The following is a 20,489-nucleotide window of genomic DNA, read 5'->3' on the forward strand; positions in this document are numbered from 1 at the left end:
TCTTATTCATTAAAAACAAAAAAAACTGTTCATATGCTCTTAATAGCTGTCACTTTTGCTTTCTTTCATCTCATAGATCTGTACTTAAAAATTGCTCTTAAAAACTTGTTATACTTATGTATTTTAAAATTAGTCTAATTTTTTGGCCTCAAATGTGTTATTAAATCATATATGAATTAATCTATTTATAGAGAAAAAGTTTACAGAGAATATAATTTAATTTTTTATAAACAAAATTATTATCCAATTAAGCATTTTATTCTTCAGAGAATTAATGAATACAATGCTGGCATGGTAATAGAAGAAGGAATTAAAATTTGTTACTTTTTCAATGTTATCCTAATAATTGTTTTCATCATGCCTTTGACTCTACTTTTGATTTTCTGTCTTACATGTTTGTGTGGTTTTACATATGAACACAATCATAGAAATCAGAGAAAACCGGAGATAAGTTCAGACTTGATATTAATTAGTTGTTTCATTTTGAGCTATTTATTTAATTTCTCTGGGACTCATTTCTCTCTTCTATACAGTAGGAAAAATAATAATACATTTCTTACAGCATAGTGATAAAGTAGTTAGAATTTGACAGATACTAAATAAATTTTAGCTCTAAGATTACATTTTTAATTGATTTTCAGTATGGCAAGATTTGGAGAAGGCAATGGCACCCTACTCCAGCACTCTTGCCTGGAAAATCCCATGGACAGAGGAGCCTGGTAGGCTGCAGTCCATGGGGTCGCTAGGAGTTGGACACGACTGAGCAACTTCCCTTTCACTTTTCACTTTCATGCATTGGAGAAGGAGGTGGCAACCCACTCCAGTATTCTTGCCTGGAGGATCCCAGAGATCGCGGAGCCTGGTGGGCTGCCGTCTATGGGGTCGCACAGAGTCGGACACGACTGAAGCGACTTAGCATGGCAAGATTATACCTAATTTAAAGTGATGATTATAAAGCCTATGTTTTATCCATTTGATTTCAATTTTCCTGTTAATAATCTCTAACAATGAATATTTTTCTCAAATGACACTAAGATAAGTTGCCATCATATTCTTTTTCCTTTATGTTGTTATTCTCAGCCATCAAGATGGCCAGGAAGTGTCGCTGATTATCACACCTAATTCTGTTTATTCTTATACTTCTTCCACCCTCCTAGAGAAGTGTTTAGATCTGTGTCTCCCCTAGAGTTACTCTCCCACACACAAACACACACACATCAATCTGCCTATCCATGTAGGACTCTGTCTACATGGATACATGACTTATTCTTCATATTTCAGTGCTCCTCAGAATGTGTTTGAATGATACATAAACTTAGACAGAATAAGATATACATTGATGGTATTTGGTATCCTTTGTACTGTGAAAGAAAAGAAAAATATGCTAGTATTTACTACAGATTATTTTTTGGAAATATAAATACATCACTCTTTTTTTCCCATAGACACCTATGAAAGAGACCTATATTCCTTGGTACAATTTAATTTAAATAAGGTATGTATTCATTACGGATCATTTATATGCAATTGTGTTAAATAATATTTGAAGTTTTATGCCATGTTTTGTATTTACATACTATGTATGTTATATAATATACCTCTTTTAAATATATGAATAAACAATCTGTATACTATGAAATATTGATATAGTTTGGTTAACATATATATGCTTTTTAAATATTTAATGGGACTTCCCTGGTGGCTCAGTGGTAAAGAATCCACCTGCCAATGGTTCAATACCTGGGTTGGGAAGATTCCCCTGGAGGAGGGCATGGCAACCCACTCCAGTATTCTTGCCTAGGAAATCACATGGACAGAGGAGCTTGGCAGGCTAAAGTCCATAAGGTCGCAAAGAGTTGGACATGACTTACCAACTAAACAACAACAACAAAAGATTTAATTGCTCTTGCTAGATGAAAGGTTCAAATGATTTCTTTTTCTTTGTCTTCATAGACCATCTTGACGAGCACTATACTGAAAAATGGTTACATAAACAGAAATGAAATGAGGCTTGGATATATCCACATATGGGGGAAAGAAAAGATGCGTGTTAGTGAGGTTACTCTCACACACAACGGAAATAAAGAGTCTGTTAATTTTACTGAAGACCCAAACCTGGAGGTAATTGACAGAAGAAAATGTGTCTTTTTAAAAGGAACTATTCAAAATACCTGTGTGAACCTCTTACATTTCTTAGATCTAAAAAAACAAACAAACAAACAAACAAACAAAAAAACACAACCTATTACTGTCCTTATTTATTTATTTTCATTAAACTTTCATACATATTTCTATATTATCATCCTTGGTAACTTGTCATAGAAATCAACCTAGTGGAATCTATTTTATAATTGTTCTGACATAATCAAAGCAAAATTAACATTAAACCTCTAAATTATTTTCATCCCTTTACGATAAAGTGCCTCAAAACCTAATGGTTTTCTAAAACAAAATGCTCACATTTGAACATTTAATATGTCTTGGATAAATTATACTTGAAAGCCCTTTCAAAATGAATAGAATTATCAATTAACATCTATGAATAATATGGCATACAGTACAAGGATATGAATCAAACATTAAATAAGGACTCAGGATTCTTATGTTAAAGTCCCTTTGCTGCTAGTAATGAGCTTTTTATTTTGATTAAATAATTTCAGTGTTTCTTTTTCTTTCCTATTAAATAAGAATATGCAAGTAAAAAATCTCTTAAACTCTTTCTCATCCTAAATTCTACAAAAATAGATTTTAAAGAACATATATTTTAGAATCCATGAACTGTTTTGTTTGATCCAAGTTCAAGGCTACATCTAAACTGCTAAAACGTTAAGTGTGTGTACACATACCTGTTTTGTGTTTAAAGCTGAATGAAAACAACTGGCTTTTTAATCAACTGACCACTTCAGTGAACATAATTTACAAAACAGCTAGTTGTTTGGCTGACTACAACTGAAAAAGAAAATAATTGTGTCTTGGACACAATTTTAGGTTTTCATAATTTTACAAGTTGTGAGAGTTGAACAGCACCTGAAAAGTCATTTCATTCTGTTGAAATTTAGCATCTATCCTATTATTACTGCTATTCTATAGGCAATCAGAATTTCCCCTTTCATATATATCTGAGTCTTAATTACTACCTTGACATTAAATTTCTTTAAACTCTATAGAGTTTGAGAAATTAGAGTTTTATGTATTTTGTGTCCCTCTATGGTAGAATAAAAGTTGATAACTTAGCACCTCACCCTCATTTTTTTCTTCTTAAATTTTTACTGGTTTATAAAATTCTATAGTATGGGAATCAGTGGTTTAGTCCAGCAGTCTTATATGACAGTCTAGGAAACTGGGCTTGAAAGGGAAAATTAATTCCCCAAGAATAAACAGTCAATAATTATCCATCATAGTCAGAAATCAGCATTTCTTTTAATAACCCAGTTTTCAATGAGATTAAAGAATGATGGTTTCCCTTATTTATTTTCTTGTTCTTTCTTGTTCTTGTTCATTGTTCTACAATGGTGAAAAATAAAGCTCACAACTTTTACTGTAAAACTAAATACAGTCAGTTAAGCAATGTCAAATAAGGTATTTTAACATATGAAGTATTATTTCAAGTTAATTTTGACCAAATACTTGGCATTAAAAAAAATCACTATTTATAAAGAAAAGTTCATTCCACTGCTTTCAAATATTCACAAAGAATTTTAAATATTAAGAATATTTTTTTAATATTTTATAATCTCAATGATTCTAAAAGAAGATGTTAAGTTTACCAAAAAATGGAGCAATCCCTTCTAAGTACATTTAAATAAAACAAATATTTATGAACACCTTCTGTTTTATAAGGTTTTATAGATATATGGGAAAAGGAAGGAGTGATCAATTTCTTTCTCTAACTTGGTGACCCTTGCCCATGGGTGTAGGAATAACATACAAAAGATGATTTAATTGCTGTATCAGTGCAATTTTAAAAATATTTACCTAGCAACGATTACGCCTAGTTGCCATCTATGCAGCTATTAAGAGCTATGAGATGCATGGGTTTGTTCTTCATGTTTGAAATAAAAGAATTTTCTTAGGTTTTTGTATAAGATGGATCAGTTTCAAATCTAGCTGTTAGATACTAAGAACATTATTTACCTGTTATGTTTTAAACTCTTCTACTATAATGTGTGGGAAATTCTAAGGTGCTCTAATAAAGAATAAATTGTATAATGTCCCTACGTGCATACTTGGTATTTGGTTAGCAGTAAAGGAATGCTCATAATCTTCTTCTTCTCTTACATATTTGATGATTGAATCCAACTTTCTGAGCTAAAGGCACTGAGAGTCATGTGAGTGTATCAGAGCAATGGGAAAGTCTAGTGAATTCATTATATTACAGATGATTATTTAAGTACAGCTGCTTCATTAGTCACCTCCCTACTTAGTCCCTATATGGTCTGATAGAGATTCTCTCCAGTGAAAGAAAGTAACATACATGCAATGAAATCATTGGCAATAAATTCAGCATAAAGCCCTTTGAGACCGATGCAAAAGGAAGCATATTACCAAAATCTAAATTCTGTGTGTAGATGACTGGATAATATTTGAGGGCAGAAAGCATAGAGGTATATGTAATGCAATTATAATTGAGTATTTATGAGTCATAGAGAAAGAGAAAAGTTGTAGAAATAACCGGTAAATAGTTTCTGATTGTGTTTTGACAGCTATTCGCCCTCTTTGAGACTTATTTTCATCATCTGTATAATGGGTGGTTGGGCTGGAAGTACTACTGAAATGGTTGCAAACTCTCTGAAGTAAAAATTCATCAAAATAGGAAAGAAAAACAAGCTATAATGTGTTTACTTATAAAGTATTTATTTATGGAATTAGTTTTTGTTGAAAAAAAAACCCACAGTTCTGATTAAACAATTAATTACCATTTTTGTTTTTTTTTTCTTTTTTAAGATATTAGACATTGATCTAACAGGGAATAATGTTACGCTAGATGAACCAATAGAAGTCAACTGGTCATGAAGATCACCATCAGTCCGAGTTGTCAAAGAGAAATTAACACCTGGATTTAAGCTTCATCACCTTACTTACAGTTTACCCTCTTCACTTGTTTCTTATATTATGTAAAATATGATTTTAATAACATCTATCTAAAGTTATTGCAGAGTGTTCATCAATATTAATATTAATTATATACTATTAACATGGCCTAGATTCAATTTTTAAATATATTTAGTAGAATTTAATGGTTCTAGTTGCTTTTACTAAGTATCAGCTGAAACTGTAATCTAATTACTAAATACATGTGTGTGTAACTAAGATATAGTTAAAACAGGTGATTTTTAAATTAAGCAAAAATTTTGTAATTTTATATGACATTTTCTTCAATGTTTAGTAGATTTAAGTTACGCACCACCAATTGTCATCAGATTTAATTATTTCTTATTCTGTACATTTAATTAGAAAACAAAAAATAAAATGTATTTAAATATAAATAATGTACATTTTTCTTTATTTTCCAAAAGGAAATTGTCTTAGTTTGGGTTGCTGTAAGAATTTACCATAGATTGTGTGGCTTAAACAATAAAAATGTATTTCTCACAGTTCTGGGAAGTTTGAGATCAAGGCACCAGCAGATCTGGTGTCTGGTGAGGGCCCTCTTTCTGCTTTGCAGACAGTCAGTTTCTCCTTGTGTCCCCACATAGCAGAAAGCAAAGAGAAAAGATCTGAGCTCTCTGACATCTCTTCCTATAGGACACTATTTCCATTCATGAGGGCTCCACCCATATGACTGTATATGTCCCAAAGTTGTCATCTCTAGATACCAATTTGTCAGAAATTAGGGGTTCAACATATGAATTTGGGGAAGGCGGACACAAGCTTCAGGCCAGGGCAGAAATCCAGATTTCTTCCTCTAGCTTTCCTTTATGGATAGGAGAAAAAAACATTACAATCTATTTATTTAATTAGCTGAATAAATTACCTTAGCTCATTCATTCTGGTTGAATGACTAAGTCATGATTTAAAATAATATTCATTGGTATTTTTTTTCCTTTCTTTTTTTAAATTTTTTTAAAATTTTATTTTATTTTTAAACTTTACAATATTGTACTGGTTTTGCCAAATATCGAAATGAATCCGCCACAGGTATACATGTGTTCCCCATCCTGAACCCTCCTCCCTCCTCCCTCCCCATACCATCCCTCTGGGCCACTATGGAGAACAGTGTGAAGATTCCTTAAAAAACTGGAAATAGAACTGCCTTATGATCCAGCAATCCCACTGCTGGGCATACATACTGAGGAAACCAGAAGGGAAAGAGACACGTGTACCCCAATGTTCATCGCAGCACTGTTTATAATAGCCAGGACATGGAAGCAACCTAGATGTCCATCAGCAGATGAATGGATAAGAAAGCTATGGTACATATACACAATGGAGTATTACTCAGCCATTAAAAAGAATTCATGTGAATCAGTTCTAATGAGATGGATGAAACTGGAGCCCATTATACAGAGTGAAGTAAGCCAGAAAGAAAAACACCAATACAGTATACTAACACATATATATGGAATTTAGAAAGATGGTAACAATAACCCTGTATACGAGACAGCAAAAGAGACACTGATGTATAGAAGTCTTATGGACTCTGTGGGAGAGGGAGAGGGTGGGAAGATTGGGAGAATGGCATTGAAACATATATACTATCATGTATGAAACGAGTTGCCAGTCCAGGTTCGATGCACAATACTGGATGCTTGGGGCTGGTGCACTGGGACAATCATTGGTATTTTTTAACATTTAAGTTTCTTTGAATCTACTCAACCAACTAATATCTGGAACAATATATAATTTTTCCTAATTAAAAAAATTTGAATGTTGTTATAATTGAAATATTCAAGAGAATTCATAACTCAGAAGAGCTCAGTCACATTCTCAGTTGTGCTAAGTCTTTGCAACCCCATGGATGGTGGCCCACCAGGCTCCTCTGTCCATGGAATTTTTCAGTCAGTACTAGAGTGGGTTGCCATTTCCTACTCCAGGAGATCTTCCTGACCCAGGAATTGAATCCACATCTCTTGTGTCTCCTGCATTGGCAGGTGGATTCTTTACCACTGAGCCACTAAGGAAGCCCCCATGTTACACTTGATCTTAGCCAAAAGGCTCAGAATACAAGGATGCCATAATGATAATGATGGCTATAATCCAAAACACAAGAAATATGTGTTGGAGAGGATGTTTATAAAAGGAAACTTTGATAGACTGTTGGTTGGTGGGTGATAAATTAGAAAAAAGTACATACATATGATTTTGAATAAATGTAAAGAAAGTGGCTTTTTTATCACATAGATTTGGGAAAGTCATTCTAGATGAGAAGAAATACAAGATTAAGGGAGGAGCAAGCTAACTGGCACCAAGATCTCTGCAGGGAACAAAATATACTTATACACTTAGTCTAACTGAAGTTAATATTTTTATTAACTTACATCAAAGGTGTGAGAGCAACTGCACATTACATACAGAGGACGCTCCCTAGGAGATCTTCTGGTTCAACTAGGTAGGAAATGTTGAGACATCTTTTGAGCAGTTGAAAGACTGCAGAGGAGATTGTGGTGTTTTTATCTTTTGTCATTACAAATTTTTATCAATACAAGTTTCAAAATTGATACAGTTTGCATAAATTAAGGGAAATGAAATATTATGTTACTACCCTATATATGTTTTACTTTTCCAGATAGTAACTCTTAGACTCCAGGGCTTGAATGTAGTCACAAACTTATCGAAAAACAAATCTCACAGTGTCTCTTGAGAGCATGTATTGTATCTTATGGTTACTGAGTACTACAGATTGTGGTTGTCCAAAAGACATATTTTTCTCTTCTCAAAATTTAAATATTTCTCTTCTTATAATTTATTTAATTGAAATTGTTGGAGAAATTATTTGAAGTTTATTCTTTCATAAAATTCGTTTTCTTCTGCTTCTTGTCTATTTGTATAGCTCCTCGTTATATTTTTATGTATTTCAGTAATTCTGGACATTATCTGAATAGTTGGATGTAAATTTGTTTCTTTTTAAACTTGACATATCATATAGGCCATGAAATTATCAGCCATTTCATCAAATAATTATTTTCTTTATTACCCAGGTCTTCCACATTTTGTTCCTGATGTATGTTACTACCATATCTGACTAAGCTTTTTCTATTTTAATATATACATTTCATTTCTTAATGTCATTTTAGTAAACATTTTCAAGATCTTTGATATAATTTTGTGTTTACTATTGACATGAAAATTGCTTCACTTTTTAAATGAATACTAATAATATGTAGTGACCACATGTAATTTTATTTTAAAATGAGATTACATGAAATAGGTTAATTGGAAAAAAAATAAATCTATTACTTTATTTTAGTCCTTTTATCACTGTGGACTTTATAACATCACCAACTAGTATTTCATTTCTCAACACTGAGTTTGGGAAAAAATTATAGCTCATGTAGGTGAAATCCTTACTTGAAATATCTGATACATCATGATATAATATTCAAAGAAGTCACAGTGTATGAATTGAGAAAAATAATTATCTAGAAGTACAATAAGATTAAATAGCATTGAATCAAAACATTTACTCTTAAATTTCATCTGATGTGATAGTTTAAATGTGAAAGCTATTATCAATACACAGATGTTATAGTAAGATAAATTTTAAGAATTTGGAAATAAGATGTCTCCAAAATCAACATGCAATGGTTCAGAGCAGAAATATGTAAATTAACTTTAGAGGCCTTCCATATCCCTCAAAGGCTCCCTACATCCTTTGCCCTTCACAGGTATTTACTCCTCTACCTCCTACTCATTCTCTGGGCCATTTCAGCTTTACAGTCAGTAAATGACCAGATCCTTCCACTGCTCAGAATATTCCCTCAGCACATTTTGCTATCCTTAGTGGAAGCTTGACTTCCCCCTTGGCACTGCTTCTGTAGCGCTTTATTGCTTCAACCTTCAGCAATCTGAGCCTCTAGGCCAGATCTCCATGTGGGCTTCACACCTGTGTATGCAACTCTTTTCAGTAGTTTTTTGGACATCTCACAAGCCCCGCAAACGTGAACTTTTCATATCTGAATTCACGATCTTCCCCAACTTTGCAACTCCACTTTAGTTGCCAAACTAGCTCTTTATCCATTCCTTTTCACTTCAGAAAATGGCCCCACCATTCACCCAGTATTTCATACCAAAATTAGGAGGTCATCTTTGACAGTGATTTCTTCTTTATACCCCAGGAATAATATGTCCCCAAATTCTGTAGATTCTAGGTCCTAAATTTTTCTTTCAACTCTTTATCTCTCTAGCTCCTGACATAGTACAAGTCATTTTTATGGCTCATCTGGAATGCCAGAATAGGCCATTAATTACTGTATCTTCCTCAGTTTCCTCAATTCTTGCCCCCCCCCCCCATTCTCTTTACAAAAGCCAACATGTTTAATAAAAACAACTACAATTACATTGCGTTCATGCTTACTCATCAATGGCTTCCCTTTTCTCTTAGGGTGAAAATAAAGCCATCACATGAGCCTTCCTGATATGGTATAGTTCTGGTTCTCCATATTCACCTGGTGTCACACTGTCCTTCACTTTCCCTACTTCAGTTATACTTATCTTCTTTGTGTTTCTAGAAATGCTATGCTTCTTCCAACTTGAGTCATTTGAACCTACTCTTCTATGGGACACTCCCCCCACCTTCCCCCACACACACCATGGGGCATGGCATGCAGTATCTCCATGGAGTAAGAAATGACAACCCAGTCGAGTATTCATACCACTAAAAATTCCATGGACTGAGGAGTCTGGCACGCTATAGTCTATGGGGACACAAAGAGTCGGACATGACTGAGGGACAACATGGGTGGGCATGCAATATTTCAGTTCCCTGGCCAGGGAACAAACCCAAGCCCCCTACAGTAGAGTCTTAACCACTGGACCACCAAGGAAGTCCTTCTATGGACACTTATTGTTCTCTATGTGTAATAGCACATCTGATTCCCTCACTTCCTTTAGGTGCTTGAAAGTGGTTGCCTTCTCAATGAGGTCACCCCTGACCAGACTGCTGTACTTCCTACCCCCCTTCAATGGTTCATCTTTAGCACTTTTTACCATAAAAGACACTATAATGTTTATTCGTGTATTTGTCTACCTGCTTGTCTACCTGCCCCCAGAATGTGAGCTCTTTGATGCCCAACTCCTAGAAAAGCACCTGCCAATGAATAGATAATAAATATTTTTGGAGAAATTAATTCACCTTCTTTAACTCTCCTGACAACACAACATTTATATAATTGTCTCTATCTTTTTTTTTTTTAATGAGAAATCTGATCGTTAAGGTCAGCCAGCATGAAAGTAGCAGAACAGTGATTTGAATCTCAGCTATTTTAGCTGCAAGGTATTCTGGTTTGATACTCTTGCATGCATTTGCTTGAATCAGGAGTGGCAAATAAAAAGGTGTTTCCTCCAAAAGAATGTTTACTATTTTCCATAGATTCATTATTTCTATGTTAAATGATGCCTATTAGGAGGAAACAGAAATCAGTATTATTTACCTTGGCACTAATGGATTTCTGCATATAATTAGACATATCTGTAGTAAAATTTAGCTGACCCAAGGAGCATTCTCACCCTCTGAAACATCAAAACACAGAAAACATTTGCATTTGCATGCTGAAAATATGGATATTTCCTTTTTCAGTTCAACACATTCTAATAGGTGTAAATTGGTTTAAAACAGAATTCAGAAATGTGTTTTATCTCTTCAAATACTGTTAATTTTTAAAATAGACATTTTCATAATATAAACACAAATTTCCTTGATAGGAACAATGTTATGAAATGAAAAATTTGGAAACTGCCTTTATATACAATATTTACAATATCGAAGTTCCCACAAAATACTGCCACAGCTATCATCACAACAATTACCATAGCAAATACATTTTTTTGGGGGGGGGGAACTTGGCATATTTGCTCAAAGAAGACCATAGTAATCAGATAGAGGAAAACAATAGAATGGGAAAGACTAGAGATCTCTTCAAGAAAATTAGAGATACCAAGGGAACATTTCATTCAACTGCTGCTACTATTGCTAAGTCATTTCAGTCATGTCTGACCCTGTGTGACCCCATAGATGGCAGCCCACCAGGCTGCCCCGTCCCTGGGATTCTCCAGGCAAGAACACTGGAGTGGGTTGCCATTTCCTTCTCCAATGCATGAAAGTGAAAAGTGAAAGTGAAGTCACTCAGTCGTGTCCAACTTAGCGGCCCCATGGACTGCAGCCTACCAGGCTCCTCCATCCATGGGATTTAGGACAGAAATGGTATGGACCTAACAGAAGCAGAAGATATTAAGAAGAGGTGGCAAGAATACACAGAAGAACTGTAAAAAAAAGATCTTCCTGACCCAGATAATAATGATGGTGTGATACTTACACTCACCTAGAGGCAGACATCCTGGATTGTGGAGTCAAGTGGACCTTAAAAAGCATCACTACGAACAAAGCTAGTGGAGGTGATGGAATACCATCTGAGCTATTTCAAATCCTGAAAGATGATGCTGTGAAAGTGCTGCACTCAATATGCTAGCAAATTTGGAAAGCTCAGCAGTGTCCATAGGACTGGAAAAGGTCAGTTTTCATTCCAATCCCAAAGAAAGGCAATGCCAAAGAATGGTCAAACTACTGCACAACTGTACTCACCTCACATGCTAATAAAGTGTTACTCAAAATTCTATAAGCCAGGGTTTAGCAACATGTGAACCATGAACTTCCACATGTTCAAGCTGGTTTTAGAAAAGGCAGAAGAACCAGAAATCAAATTGCCAACATCCTCTGGATCACTGAAAAAGCAAAAGAGTTCCAGAAAAGCATCTATTTCTGCTTTATTGACTATGCCAGAGCCTTTGACTGTGTGGATCAACACAAACTGTGGAAAATTCTTAAAGAGATGGGAATACCAGACCGCCTGACCTGCCTCTTGAGAAACCTGTATGCAGGTCAAGAAGCAGCAGTTAGAACTAGACATGAAACAACAGATTGGTTCCAAATAGGAAAAGGAGTACGTCAAGGCTATATATTGTCACCCTGCTTATTTAACTTATATGCAGAGTACATCATGAGAAATGCTGGGCTGGATGAAGCACAAGCTGGAATCAAGATTGCTGGGAGAAATATCAATAACTTCACATATGCAGATGACATCACCTTTATGGCAGAAAGTGAAGAAGAAGTAAAGAGCCTCATGATGAATGTGAAAAAGGAGAGTGAAAAAGTTGGCTTAAAGCTCAACATTCAGAAAATGAAGAACATGGCATCCGGTCCCATCACTTCATGGCAAATAGATGGGGAAACAGTGGCTGACTTTATTTTTTGGCCTCCAAAATCACTGCAGATGGTGATTGCAGCCATGAAATTAAAATATGCTTACTCCTTGGAAGGAAAGTTATGACCAACCTAGACAGCATATTAAAAAGCAGAGATATTACTTTGCCAACCAAGGTCCGTCTAATCAAGGCTATGGTTTTTCCAGTAGTCATGTATGGATGTGAGAGTTGGACTGTGAAGAAAGCTGAGCGCCGAAGAATTGATGCTTTTGAACTGTGGTGTTGGAGAAGACTCTTGAGAGACCCTTGGACTGCAAGGAGATCCAATCGGTCCATCCTAAAGGTGATCAGTCCTGGGTGTTCATTGGAAAGACTTATTTTGAAGCTGAAACTCCAATACTTTGGCCACCTGATGCGAAGAGCTGACTCATTTGAAAAGACCCTGATGCTGGGAAAGATTGAGGGCATGAGGCGAAGGAGACGACAGTGGATGAGATGGTTGGATAGTATCACCAACTCAATGAACATGAGTTTGGGTTAACTCTGGGTGTTGGTAATGGACAGGGAGGCCTGGTGTGCTGTGGTTCATGGAGTTCCAAAAAGGCAGACACAGCTGAGCAACTGAACTGAACCAAGCTGAATCAAATAGTCATCCAGTTAAAGGTTAGTGATCTAAAATCTTTATCTTTGGTCTATTTTTTTATAGCCAATTGTGATAGGCAGAATAATACCCAACCCAGAGATATCCATGTCCCTATCCTCCGAATCTTAGAATATATTAGGTTATACAGCAAAGGAAAGTTGCAGAAGAAATTAAAGTTTCTAGTCAACTAACCTTGATATTGAAAAATTATCCTGGGTTACTTGAATAGTTCCAGAATAATCACAAGGATCCTTATACGGGGAGGAGGGAGGCATCAGTGTCAGGGTGCTGTAACTGGCCATTTTTGGTTTGAAGATTAAAGGGAGCCCAAGAAATATATCACAGGAACTCTTGGGCAAGAAAGTCTGGGAAAGGTTTAGAGGCCTAATGGCCTTGTGGTAAGAGTTAAAAAGCTAGGTGGGATACTGAATATCAACAAGCATTACTGTGACTATTAAGTGCATGACTTTGGGTAAATTATGTAATTATTTTTATCTGTAAAAAGGGATAATGATAGTATCTACTTCGTATATTTATGTGGATTAAAAGAAATGATAATTGGAAAAAATTTAACGTATGACACACAGAAAGATCTTATATAGTTTAGAAATTATTTTAATTTCAAAAGAATGCATTAAAATAATATATGTAAAACTTAGGTGCTCATAGATTTAAATCTTGATTTTTATATCACTTACTAGTTTTACACATTTGCTGTTACTTCATTCTCTAACCCTTCTTTTCTTCAGCTGTAAAAAAAATAGACACATCCATCCATGAGTTAATGCATGACAAGCACAATTTGTGACCAGTATATTAAAGTCAATGTTATGATTAAAATTAATATAACAAATAATAAATTTGAATTAAATAAATATCTTCCAATTAGATAATTTGTTTCATATATCAATAAATGAGTTGTGGTTGTTCAGTGGCTTGCTTGTCTCTGACTCTTCGCAACCTCATGTCCTGCAGTATACCAGGCTTCCCTGTCCTTCACTATCTCCTAGAGTTTGCTCAAACTCATGTCCGTTGAGTCAGTGATGCTATCCAATCCTCTCAACAAATGAGCTGAATACAAATACATAAAATGTGAAGTAGGACTCATGATTACACAGTTTAGTTCAGTTCAGTTGCTCAGTCGTGTTCAACTCTTTGTGACCCCATGAACTGCAGCATGCCAGGCCTCCCTGTCCATCATCAACTCCCAGAGTTCACCCAAACCCATATCCATTGAGTCGGTAGTGCCATCCAACCATCTCATCCTCTGTTGTCCCCTTCTCCTCATGCCCTCAATCTTTCCCAGCATCAGGGTCTTTTCAAATGAGTCAGCTCTTTGCAACAGGTGGCCAAAGTACTGGAGTTTCAGCTTCAACATCAGTCCTACCAATGAACACCCAGGACTGATATCCTTTAGGATGGACTGGTTGGATCTTCTTGCAGTCGAAGGGACTCTCAAGAGTCTAATCCAACACCATAGTTCAAAAACATCAATTCTTCAGTGTTCAGTTTTCTTTATAGTCCAACTCTCACATCCATACATGACTACTGGAAAAACCAAAGCTTTGACTAGATGGACCTTTGTTGACAAAATAATGTCTCTGCTTTTAATATGCTGTCTAGGTTGGTCATAACTTTCCTTCCAAGGAGTAAGCATCTTTTAAGTCTAGCTTTATCTTGAAAATGTATGTTAAAAGAGATTATTCATTAAGAACACTTTCTCCCTATTCTCACTCCAGCCAAAAATGATTGCATACTAAACCTAACTGACTTGAAACTTGGGTTTTCTGTAAATTTAGTGAATGATAAAAGTTCACAATAAAACAAATCTTTAGAATGCCAATATAATATTTAAAAGTATTACAAAGGATTTTTATTTTCAATTGTCTATTATTTAAGAAAATATAGTGCATTATTTTTTTTAATTGAGCAAAGCAGAAAAATACTAAGAAATCTTAACCACCCAAAATCACACCACCCAGAAATAGCATTATTTATATTTGATGACCACTATTCTAGAGATCTCAATATTTATATTACAGAAAGACACCAAAAACTGTTTCTTACTGAATACTTCAATTTTGTTGTTAGTGTCAAAGCATAAAAACTTCATTAGCTTTTATATTCTTTCTGTCCTTTAGGATTTTATAAGTAGTACTATCTTAGAAAAATATATAGACTTGTAATTACAGTAGTTACCACACTACAGTTTTATTTGAAATTGTCATTTTAAAATGTTTTGCTCAGATTATCATTAAGAAAGTGTTAAAGAAGGTAAGATTTTATTACTTTACTTCTAGGACAAGGGAACAAAAATCACTTTCCCTTTAATTTTGATTTTGCCCTTGTTAAGTCGCTCAGTAGTGTCCGACTCTTGCGACCCTGTGGACTATAGCCTACGAGGCTTCTCTGTCCATGGGATTCTCCAGGCAAAAATACTGGAGTGGGTTACTGTTTGCTTCTCCAAGGGATCTTCCCAACCCAGGGATCGAACCCAGGTCTCCCTTATTGGAGGCAGATGCTTTAACCTACCCTTGGATGAGCATAAAGCTCCAGCACAACAGGTTGTATGTGTATGTATGTGTGTGGTTTTCAGAGAGACATTTACTTAATTCTAATTTTTAGTAGGAAATAAAAATCTCTAAGCCCATCTCCCTCAGAATTCAAATCTTCAAAATTTATACATACAAATTGATAACGAAAAGTTGAAGTAACAACCTTCAGCCCCGTATTGTTTATTTGAGAGCAGACACAAGTGGAAAAGAGGGAAACTGCATTGAATTCTTGATGCTGTGTAGTAAACCAGGCTCAGTTCCCAGATGAATGTCTCTTTTCCACATTTAAGACTTCCAGCAGGTGTATGACTGGAATTTGTTTCGGCAAAGTTGCAAATTACCATGCCATAGACTTTCCAAGTCATTCATGAATTGTTCGGACCAAGAATGCAAATGAAAGTATTTACAGCATCCCATTTCGGATATTTATATTTGAACTTCTGGCTTGAATTTCAAGAGGTTGTTTTGAATTATTTAAAGAAAGCTATAACTTTCACTTTTCAGACTGCTTGAGAAAAATAAATCCATTCTTGGTAATGTGACAAAAACCATTCTCCTGAGTTTGCAAAACTGTCTGGCAAGTTCTGATACGTGGCGAGTTCAGTTAAGGGAGACTAACTTGCACCTCCACTTACTGACTTCTCCAAATTACCATGGGCATGGGGACCAAATTTCTTCTTATTAGAGATCTCAAAAATGTGCATTTAAATTTTAGAATTGAAAACTATCATATAAATGTATTATTGTGCTTGATAATGGAATCTGCTAGCTCTGAGACTAATATCTTGCTGTTTTAAATTTTTATAAACCATTTTGACATAGTTGCTCTATGTTTCACTTTGCAGAAGCGAGAATTTCAGTGCTGTTAAGAATTGCAGCACAAGGTGATTAATTGCCAGGAATACAGCATCAAAGGAATAGCAGAAATGGAGAAGAGCTGGCTTAAATGAGGCCCATGTGATTTTCTTGTGTGGCTTAATAACAGGAAGATGGTGGTACCATCATCTGAGGTACTGAGATAGTAGAGAAAGGGGAGGGAAATTCCACAAGATGGAAGGGGGACTGATGGAAGGACATGTTAACAAACATTTGTAAACTAAACAATGTGTTTTTAAGAGGAGCTGTATAGCCACCTTCACATTAATCATTGATAAATTATTTTAGTGCCATCAACACTCTTTTCATGCCTATATTCATCATCTAGTTACAGTCTTTAATTACATTGTTTGTTATGTTGGAGATATGATCAGGATCTGTGGCTTTTAGTAGCTTCCATAAATCATAGAAGATAATGTCATAAATAAACAACATGTTAATTGCTAATCTGTTTCTTGATTATTATTATCTAGATGTTTTATATCTGTAATACTATTCAGCTATTAAAATATATTTTGAGGACCTACTATGTTTAGCATTGTACTAAAGCTTGGAATGGTGAAGTATGACTTCTCCTTTTCATAGAAATAATGAGGTAGGACACAACACTGAACTGTTAGTGCAAATGAATAGATGTACAAATGACAAGAGTTGCTCTTTCCACTCAAGGTATCCCCCATTATCCCAAGTAACTATTTAAAATTACCCAGAACTCCATCTTAGTGCAGTAATTTGCATCCATTCATCCATTCTACTTTAAAAAAATTCCTGGTAGGCAAGAATTAATGCATTTTAATTTTCCAAATTGAAAAATTTATTTTCCAGAGTGAAAAAGCTGGCTTAAAACTCAAAATTCAAAAATCTAAGATCATGGCATCCAGTCCCATCACTTCATGGCAAATAGATGGGGAATAAATGGAAACAGTGACAGACTTTATTTTCTTGGCTCCAAAATCACTGCAGATAGTGACTGCAGCCATGAAATTAAGAGACGCTTACTCTTTGGAAGGAAAACTATGACCAACCTAGACTGCATATTAAAAAGCAGAGACATTACTTTGCTGACAAAGGTCCGTCTATTCAAAGCTACGGTTTGTCCAGTAGTCATGTATGGATGTGAGAGTTGGACTACAAAGAAAGTTGAGTGCCGAAAAATCGATGCTTTTTAATTGTGGTTTTGGAAAACACTCTTGAGAGTCCCTTGGACTGCAAGGAGATCCAACCAGTCCATCCTAAAGGAAATCAATCCTGAATATTCTTTGGAAGGACTGATGTGAAACTGAAGGTCCAATACTTTGGCCACCTGATGCAAAGAAGTGACTCATTGGAAAAATCCCTGATGCTGGGAAAGATTGAAGGCAGGAGAAGGGGATGATAGGGGATGAGATAGTTGGATGGCATCACCAAATTGATGGACATGAATTTTAGCAAACTTTGGAAGTTGGTGATGGAAAGGGAGGCCTGGCATGCTGCAGTCCAATGTGTCTCAAAGAGTCAGATATGACTGAATGACTGAATTGACTGAATTTTCCAGAATGCAGATCAACAAGATACATTTTCTGACTTGGACCACATATATGTCTTCTATCATTTATAAAATAATTTCCCCATAGTTTTGGTTGTCATTTCTTTTGTTGAGCAAAAAGCAGTAAAATTGTATGCCACTTTTGGTTCTGGGAGTCTGGCTGGCAGTGGATAATGATGAAATCTCAGTCTCTGTGCAACAGTACCAAGTCAGATCTCAGTCAGAGTTTTGGATGAAGTAGAGAAGAATGGTTTTATTGCTTTGCCAGGAAAAGGGAGTTACAGCAGGTTCTTGCCCTTAAAACTGTGTGTCCTGACCCAAGCAGTTTTGGTAAGGAGTTTTATAAGCAATGGTTCAAGAATGGGGTTGTGGATAAGGCAGAGGACCTGAACTCCTTTAATCTGGCCTCAGGTGGACTCCTGATGAGCTTCAAGTTTATCAAATTATCAATATTATATACATATATATATTCTTTCTCATATATATTTCCATTGTGGTTTATTATAAGATGTTGGATGTAGTTCCCTGTGCTATACAATAAGACCTTGTTGGTTAGCTACAAATTTATGTCAATATATTCCTTAGGATTTCTTTTTTTCATTAACTGGTAAGGGGTGAAAGAATATGAAGAAAGGGAAGACTTACATATCTTCAAAGAGCTAAAAACAGTTGTGTCATAAGACTAAGATGATTTTACTCCATTTACATATAAAGTGTTAGTGAAAATATATAGTGGTATTTATGTACAATTTCCTTACATATATCATAAATGCAGTATTCTGATACTGCAATGTTACTTAAAAATATTTAACAGATCATTAATTGCTTCTGTCTAAATTTTAAGTGTTAATATTTAGCACAGCTTCTAAAGCCCCTCTCGGTTTGGGTAGCACTTCTCTCTTCTTTATTCTCACTTTCTGTTATTTCTTTACACACAAATCCATATTACATTCTCTAGCCATATTTTTAAACAGTATCAGTTAAACTATCTTTTGCATGACTCATGTTGCTCTAGGTTTGCCTATGAATTAAGGCAAAAAGTTTGCAGGATAAGCTGAATTTAGTCTAAGTTCTTTGAACTTTTCCTTCATTTTGATTGTGCAATATTTTCTTGTGGTTATACATTGTGGTATTTTTAATTTAATAAGTTCATAAATGAAAATTAGGTGGTGGTAGTTTAGTCACTAAGTCGTGTCTGACTCTTGAGACCACGTGGACTGTAGCCTGACAGGCTCCTCTACTCATGGGATTCTCCAGGCAAGAATACCGGAGTGGGTTGTCATTTCCTTTCCCAGAGGATCTTCCTGACCCAGGTATTGAACCTGGGCCTCATTCAATAAATGAAAATTAGAGAAGCAGTCATATGATTTACTCTTATAAATGCAAAATGGTAAAGACTGAGATATGCAATCACTTAGCTATTGAACACCATAGCTTAACATTAGTTTTTGTGTCTCTTTACTATTTCCAGATTTTGAAGATGAAAAAATATATTATATACACTTTTATTTCAGTAATTTATAGAGTCTGTTCATTATTGTTGAGGACATGCAAAAATATCCTTGACAACAGAAAGGAATTAGAAAGACAGCAGTGTATCTGGTAAGAAAGGGTACAGAATGACATATGCCATCTACATGTGCTTGTGGTTAAAAAAAGACAAAGTCACAGCAGTGAAAATAAAAACCAAAATGAAATTCTTTTAGAAAACAGTAAAACATAGCTTTTGCAGATAGTACTTAGTATCCACAGCATTTAATGACAGAGAACAGATAACATTTAAAGAAGATAAGTAGTAGAATGTGCTGATAAAAAATGGAACACACACACACACAAGCTGAAAGTATTTAATTATTGCTTAAAAGATTAGATAAAAAGGATCAGGAATGTGAGTCATAGATTTAGGCCTGGTTCACCAATTCACTGCTTGGTTTGAGTCAATTTCACATAATTAACTTTTTGGAAAAATAAGCTGGGAAAATGGAATAATATGGGTACTGAAGGCCCACATATAGAAATAATTTTGTGATGAAATCTAGCCTGTCAGTAAAAAAGCAATCAGATATGAGGAAAGCTGATAATCATAAATGAAGCTAAAACTTAACCATTAAAAGGAGGGGGATACTAAATATCAACATCTAATAATGAAGAGTCATTTCTGGGGATCTAAAAATACATTACATGAATTTTAATGTATTAATTATCTGTTATTCAAGCATAAAAATAGGATGATTGCTGACCATTCAAAATGTATTTTGTATAAAAGGAACACAGCTCTATTAAGGATTAGGGGTTTTCCATTCAGTCATTGAAAAAAAATATGAAAAATATTGCAAAAATACAAAGGTAAGTGTTTCTAGAACTCTTTAGAATAACACTAACATCTTTTGGAAGCTTGTAATCAATTAATATTTATAAAGTAGATATAAGTAGCTTTGGACTTTGTATATGAGTTATTTATAGCTTATTTCTACTTCTACCAAACCTTTCCTAAAAAGTATCCTATTTCTCTGTACCATGTAGGGCTTCC

At 34.9% G+C, this 20,489-nt stretch overlaps 1 protein-coding gene across 1 annotated transcript in view; it reads left to right on the plus strand.

The window, feature by feature from the left end:
• The window catches only part of SI (sucrase-isomaltase), a 113,407-nt gene extending 108,394 nt beyond the window's left edge, over positions 1 to 5,013 (plus strand). The window contains exons 45-47 of the mRNA XM_005895337.3: positions 1,446 to 1,495; positions 1,954 to 2,121; positions 4,945 to 5,013. Of these exons, the coding sequence (XP_005895399.2) occupies positions 1,446 to 1,495; positions 1,954 to 2,121; positions 4,945 to 5,013 (287 nt within the window). The remainder of the gene's footprint in view (positions 1 to 1,445; positions 1,496 to 1,953; positions 2,122 to 4,944) is intronic.
• The last annotated feature ends 15,476 nt before the right edge of the window (positions 5,014 to 20,489 follow it).

The sequence above is a fragment of the Bos mutus genome, chromosome 1, assembly GCF_027580195.1.
Source record: "Bos mutus isolate GX-2022 chromosome 1, NWIPB_WYAK_1.1, whole genome shotgun sequence".
NCBI classification, from domain to species: domain Eukaryota; kingdom Metazoa; phylum Chordata; class Mammalia; order Artiodactyla; family Bovidae; genus Bos; species Bos mutus.